The sequence below is a fragment of the Lycium barbarum genome, chromosome 12 (assembly GCF_019175385.1).
Source record: "Lycium barbarum isolate Lr01 chromosome 12, ASM1917538v2, whole genome shotgun sequence".
In the NCBI taxonomy this organism is placed as follows: Eukaryota; Viridiplantae; Streptophyta; class Magnoliopsida; order Solanales; family Solanaceae; genus Lycium; species Lycium barbarum.
The window spans coordinates 94,511,511-94,518,746 of NC_083348.1; the positions used below are offsets into that span (position 1 = coordinate 94,511,511).

At 32.6% G+C, this 7,236-nt stretch overlaps 1 protein-coding gene across 1 annotated transcript; it reads right to left on the reverse strand.

The window, feature by feature from the left end:
• Positions 1-1,622: 1,622 nt before the first annotated feature.
• Positions 1,623-3,716, reverse strand: LOC132623391 (putative glutamine amidotransferase GAT1_2.1). Its single transcript, XM_060338136.1, has 4 exons — positions 3,447-3,716; positions 2,554-3,284; positions 2,226-2,432; positions 1,623-2,124 (listed from the first exon to the last, which is right to left on the reverse strand). The coding sequence occupies exons 1-4, from the start codon at positions 3,535-3,537 to the stop codon at positions 1,873-1,875; spliced, it is 1,281 nt and encodes a 426-aa protein (XP_060194119.1). The 5' UTR covers positions 3,538-3,716; the 3' UTR covers positions 1,623-1,872.
• Between the last annotated feature and the right edge of the window lie 3,520 nt (positions 3,717-7,236).

Below are 7,236 nucleotides of genomic sequence, written 5' to 3' on the forward strand. Positions count from 1 at the left end.
AAATCGATAAATCAATTCAAATTGAGAAAAAAATCTGACTGGTGGTTTGGTGTTGAAAAAAAAATCCGATCATAATTGGTTTGGTTTGGTTTTAGCTTAAAAAAAGTCAAACCGAACCAAATCAACCCGACATGATATTATTCAATTTTTAAAATATTTGATACATAAAATTATTTATTTGTAGTGTAATTTATAAATATTTCTTATTTTTTTTCATAGTTTTTGTCTTTTATCGTATTATTTTAAGCTCGAACTTAGAATTTTGATTGTTAATAAGTTTTATATTCCATGAATGTTAGTAACTCAAATAAACCCAAACCAAAACTAACTCAACATTAATGCTAACAAAAGAAATTCAATTTTAATATTAGGAATTACAATAATGTTGGATATCTATTCTTTAATTTTTGCATAATTAGTTTAGAGAGTGAAAATACATAACTTAATTTTTTTTCTTTGTCATGTAATTAAACTTATTAGCCGTACTTATTTTTAGCATGACTTCGTATATTTAGATTATGGTCATTTTCTCTATGGCTTATTAATTAGCAATATTTATTCTTAACCGATTTTATTATCTTTTTTGTTCAATATTTTAATTCAATATCATCACGCATCTCACATTTTGTGTAATTTTTTTAAGAAACATCTTAATTATATAGTTGCATTTTACTAAGACTAAAGAAATATTTGAAGTAAAAGTTATATGTTTTGTATGAAGACTTTTCTGGAAAGAAAACCCGAGGTTGAAAAACCCGAATTTTATTGATTTGGTTTGTTTTATAAACTTAAAAACTCGACGCAATTAGTTTGGTTTGGTATTTGAAAAATCCGAACCAACCCGATCCATGTACACCCTATTGTGTTGCATAACATATACTAGTACCTCTAACATATACTAGTACCTCTCCTTAGAGTCAGTGTTTCTTCAACACAACAAAAATCTAATTGGAAATCTGTTACTAGAAATAAAACGTGTAAAACTGCAATTTGAAATGTAAAACTGCAATTTGAAGTGTAACTTCTTAACTAAGGCCGCCTTTAGATACTGTTTATTGGCATTATTTTCGACAGTCTCGTCTTTCTATCACTTTGGAAGATCTTGATATTAAAAAAGAAAGATGAAAAAAGAAAGGAAGATTGTTAGCCTCTATGTTGCTCGGACCCTTCACTTTTGCTGTCGCACCCGTGTCCGACACAACACGACACCGACACCGGATTCGTGTTGGATCTGGTCAAACGACATTGGATACTTTGACCAAATCCATGGACCAATCTGAGAAAAAATTTGAGGCCAAATTGAAAGAAACGGAGAGCTCTTGAAGAGTGGACACTTATTGTATCTAGAAGAGTTTCAAGTTAATTAAAAATTAATATTTAATTATAAATGAAACATAACTATAAAAAATCATTTTTGTTTTTTATTTCTAGGCATAGATTTAGTGATTTTTCTTATAATTTGAATTATTTTAGCCGAATCCCCGCACCCGTATCCGCACCTGGATCCGTACCCCTGAATCTTAAAATTTAGATTACACCGAATCCGACCTCTAGATCCGTACCCGTATCCGACACTCGACCGAGTCCGAGCAAGATAGGTTAGCCTTTCGTAAACTGCAAAGTTTTGATTCTATTTCAGCTTCTTAAATATTCCCAATTTCTCATCAATTGACCAGTACAACGTCATGAAAAAAAAAAAAAAAAAAAACTTTACTTCTAAATTGACATTTTCATTCACGTGATTTGCTCCCAAAAAAGATTTTCATTCGCGTGACTTTACAAAGAAGAGAGAAGTACATAAACTTGACAGCAAATTAAACCAGCAAGACTTCTGAACAAAGCTTAAAACCAGCAAGAACTCGTACAAAAATATCAACACTCCTCAAGAGTCAAGAGATCCTGGAGTTTTCTCTCCAAGACTTCTGAACATATCTGTCCCATCATGCTGTAAAATGACTTCAGATCAGATAGCTGTTCCATTGACATTTTTCCCATTACTTTCCTTGCCAACCCCTCTTTCTCCTCATTCATCTTCAATTTCTCCAAATAGGATGATGCATTCCTTACTGTTGCTCCCATTTGCATTAACCTTGCCTCTTGTTGCGAACTCAATGCTGTATTAGACTGCAACATTAACATAATCGTCATTAAGTAAGGCGAATTCAATTGCTATAGTCAGTAGATTCAAATTGAGTTTAGCCGATAAGTGAGAATTAATCATGTACCTCAAGGAATTCTGCTCCTACATCTAAGTCTGAAGTTTTAGATGGCTGCATCGTACGGCCTCTTTCGTATATATCTCTAGCAAGAGAAAAACTTCTAACTATAATTTTCCTCTTCTTCTCCATTTCTTGATTAAGCTTTAAGGGCTTTTGGATTCTGGTTGAGCTGTTGAGTTTCTTCTGATAAGCAACTACAGACTTCACAAACTCCTGCCAAAATCACATTCAACATAATGTAAGAACAAGATAATATAATATTGATGCATATACACATGACAATTTCTTGCAGTTATGCCCAAAATTCAGTATAGCTTGAAGTGTATATTAATACCTGATAAGCAAATGTACATCCAGGATAGTCAAATTCATCAGTATCCTCTTGCCTCATTCGTTCCGGATGAAATTGAAGTCCCATAATGAACTTACCCTCTGAAGGATTATAAGCATCCGGATCATAAAATCCTTCAATTAAACCATCAGGGGCATATGCCATAGGAACAAACCGCTGAGCTAATTTTTTAACTCCTTGGTGGTGATAACTATTCACGGAAATTTCCATTTTTTCATCTTCTAAAGAATCCTTGAACCAATGGTGCAATGGCGTTTCCTCGACGACTTTTATAACATGTCTATGACCATCATAGTTATCATAATCCATGTGAATTACCCTCTGATTTTCAGGGACGTTTCTTGATGTTTCTTTCCCAATGTCTTGTAAAAGCGTGCCCCCAGATGCAACATTTAGTACCTGTGAACCCCTGCATATACCCAAATAAGGTATGTTTCTTTCTAGACAAAGCTTAGCCAATCTGAGTTCAATTGTGTCTTTTTCTTTGTCAATTGCAGTATCGCTAGCGTGTAATCTCCTGATTTCTTCCAATTCTTCAGGGGAAAGATCGGAGAGTTCGTCGTTGTACAGAGAAGGGTCGATATCTTCTCCTTCACAGAGAAGAACACCATGAATTGGCTCAAAACTGTCTAATAACATATGTACCCCTGAAACTCGGGGTACAATAACCGGAACAGCTCCATAGCTTACTATAAGATCAAGATGATATTCTCCTGAGAATTAATAACACAAAACGATTATTAACAACATCAGTTTGGTTGAATAAAGGAAATGGACATAATCAATTTCTATAGCCATAATCCAAAATTTACTAACTTTTTGCATATGTGTGTATATGCGAGAAAATGAAGAAAAAGACGAAGAAAGTAACGTACCAACAAAATCAACAAACTTGTTCTTGCGAACGGTACGTCTAGAAACGATGAGCACACGAGGTAGGACGACTGAGAGCTCCTCGACAGCCATGGCAGCACGATAATACTTTTTTTTTTTTGAAGTAATAATGAGTAGTAGCTATATTGTAAATGCAAAAGGAGATTAAGAGAATAATAGGAAGATGGAAATTTAACTTAGATAAAGGTGCTGTTTATGGGGCGAGAAATGAGAAACTCAGAGTTGAATTAGTGAATGGTTAAGAGGAAAAAGAGAGAAAAATGTGGGGTTTTATAGGGGAATCGCCGCGTAATTGCGAACGTAACCATAATAGTTGTCTAGGTGACTAGGAAAGAGTACAAGGGTTGATCCAATTTAACAACTTTAAGGATTTGTTAATAATAATGTTGGATCCCACGTGGACAAATATACATCTAATGGAGGTTCTTCTAAGACGGGTCAAAGCTGAGGAATTGCTGATCTGGATCTGCCTAAATCGGATAAACCTTTTTTCTCAATAGGAAAGTGAATCAACTAATAGAATGCAATAAATTCTCCTCTGCACACTTTCGTGGACGAGGGCAAAATACCTCGTGAGGTTTTGTATATCTAGCAAAATATTTATTACATTCCTTGTTTATAGTATCAAATTAAATGATTTAATTCCTAGTGATACAAATTAGTAAAATTAAAAAAAAAAAAAAACTATATAACTTAACGATGACTGTAAGATAAAGCATGCATTCGCGCAAGATCAGGCAGATAGCAGATGTAGAAAGTAACTTATGAGTTCGTCCAAATTAAGTAGCGCGCAAACCTAATATAGATACTCGTTAAAATTTTCAATTAATAATTACAATTAATAGATTGTGAGGTTTCTTGTGCCAAGCGTCCATCGGAAACAACCTTTCTATTTTTCAAGCTAAGAGTAAGATCTGCATACACTCTACCCTCTCTAGACCCCACTTTGTGAGATTTCACTGGATACGTTGTTGTTGGATTTTGAGGTTAGTAAATCATATGGGTTGTGAAAAAATTCAACTTGAACCTTCAAATATAAATCATGAGGCATCTGTGTAACACGTCTCTCATTTGCTTGGTGTAAAGCCGCGAATATATATATATATATATATAGGCCAGTTTGAATTAAAGACTTTTCCTAATTAATTGCTCCATGATTGCTTCCCACTTTAGCCCAACAAGTAGTCATTATTAAGTCTCAAAATTGTACTCACCTTACGTCATTAAGAAATCATTAAATACAATATGAGTTTACTAAAATATTTTTATTTAATAGTAAACGTTTTTTGAAAATTGAGCAATATTAAAGTGGACTCGTTTAGGGCGTGATCGGAAATACTTGTCAATTTTTTTTTTGAATTTTTAAGATGACACTTATTTTAGGACGGAGGGAGTAATCCACTGCAGATGATTAAATGGCTCTTCCATTCTCCTTGAGTCATCTAGAGGTTGTTAGCATAGTAATTAGTTGGGTCACACATACTTTTTTGCTGCACGCTGCTCATAGTCCACGGGCCTTTAACTACTCTGAAAATCAATGCTATTACTGGGAATTTTCTAGTTTAGTGGAGTAACTAACGTGGGAGATTCCACGAGTTTCTTGTTTCTGGTTACCCAAAGACGAATCTATATATTGACCACAACAACCCAAGGCTTTAACTTTTCGCATTGTTTATCGATTGATTCTTCGTGGAAGAGAAAATAAAATAACAAGTGGAGTGAATTACTTCAATGTAGATTTCCCCCCATTCCATTCCGCGTCCTAATCTCACCTCCTCATGGTTGTTTCTTCATTATCAATGGGAACGGAGAGCGTTTTGGTCAAAATAGCTTATATATTTCAACATCTTTTTAATTATTTAGTGTCCGAAATTTTCACTATGAAGATTTTAGCACTCCTAATTAATAGCCTGAAAAGAACTTTTACTATTTCGCTACTCTATTAGTGGTGCACGTCAATTCTTACTTTAACTAAGACAATCCTTAATGTTATACGATAAGTATAGAAATGACAATAAAAAATTTAATATTTGATAACAACTTAGTTTTATTGTTGGCAAATGAACTTTTTTATTGTCATAGTATTGATTATTGCTGCAAAAAATACTTTTGGCAAAAGAATTTTTTTTTGTTGCCAAAAGTACTTTTTGCAACAATAATTAATTTATGGCAACAAAAATAATTTTGTTGCCAAATATATATTTTCTTGTAGTGATTTTCCAAAACAAGAAGGCATTTAATTACTTTTTTTTTTGTAAAAAAAAAGGGGGGTGGTTTATGTATCTGTCCTAAATATAACCCCAATGTTAAAACAAAACACCAACTCAGATTTCGGAAAAAGAAAAAAAAAAAAAAAGAAGAAGAAGAAGACCAACTCAGAGTGGATAACTTATAAGATCCTATTCAAGAGATGCTGGGCTTTACTTGATTCCTCGTCCTTACTTCGTAAGATAATGTTTAGCGTAACGTCCGCAATAATCAGAAAATTTAATAAAAAGAGAATTAAGCTAATGCAACTAATAAAAACAATTATAGCTACTTTTAAGGAAAAGAAAAAACAGGTAAGTAGCTTTTGGTGGACGTTGCAGCATTAATGATTGTTTTCTCTCGTTCTTTCAATTTCTATTAAATGCAAAAAAAGCCAGTTTTGATTGAAAAATATTGATCGTATTGTTTGTGATTTTTGTGAAAAATAAAAACGTGAGGAATGATCAACGTTTAAATGGAATTTTTTGATTGAAAAATATTGATCGTATTGTTTGTGATTTTTGTGAAAAATAAAAACGTGAGGAATGATCAACGTTTAAATGGAATTTTAGGTCCATCAAAGGACATTTCACATCTCAATAACTAAAGGCTACTCGAGGAAGAAAAAAAGGCAAACTTTTTGGTGCGCAAGTTATCATTAACACCTATAGAGAAGGGAGTGCGTAAGAATCTAATTAGGAATAATCACTAAGAAAAAGAATTAAGGGAGAGGGGTTACAGAAAAAGTGAACTATTATCCACAAACTTTCAATAGGGTCTAAAATAATCCTCTTTGAAAGTGAGGTTGTCCTTTCCTAGATTTTATGTACTCCCTTTGTCTTAAAATAAGTATTACTTTAGCAACAAAAAATAAATAAATCAAAATAAGTATTATTTTAGGAGTTCAAGACAAAAAATAATAGTAATTATTTCGAATTATACCCTCATATTAAATAGCTACTTCTTCTTAATAGTGCTCAGTTCTCAAGAAACATCTAATAAACTGGAGTAACTTCGGAAACTATACCTTGTATTTATTGATTTTCTTAATAGGCGTGAAATGAGCTAAAGAGATACTCTCTCTGGATAAAAAAAAGAGTCTACTTAGCGATTTGCACACCCCTTAAGAAAATACTAACTCTTAGACAAAAATAAGTCATTTGACTAAACTACCCCTAATTAAATAGGCATTGAGATTTGATCATATAACACTTAATAGGGAAAAATATGAAAAAACAAGGTTAATTCTTTGTTGATTTGCTAAGTGGACTCTTTTTTTAATTCAAGAAAAAAAGGTTAAGTGGATTCTTTTTTTGATCCGGAGGGAGTACTTATTTTGAGATGGAGTAAGTATTACCATTGTTTTCACTTCATACGACACGTTTTACATTTTATATTTTTGATATTTGACACAACCTCATTTAGATACAACTATTACATTTTAAATTCATTAAATCATTAAAATTTTAAACTTTGATCTAACTTTTCAATCATTATTTTAACATTTACTTCCTCTATTATTAA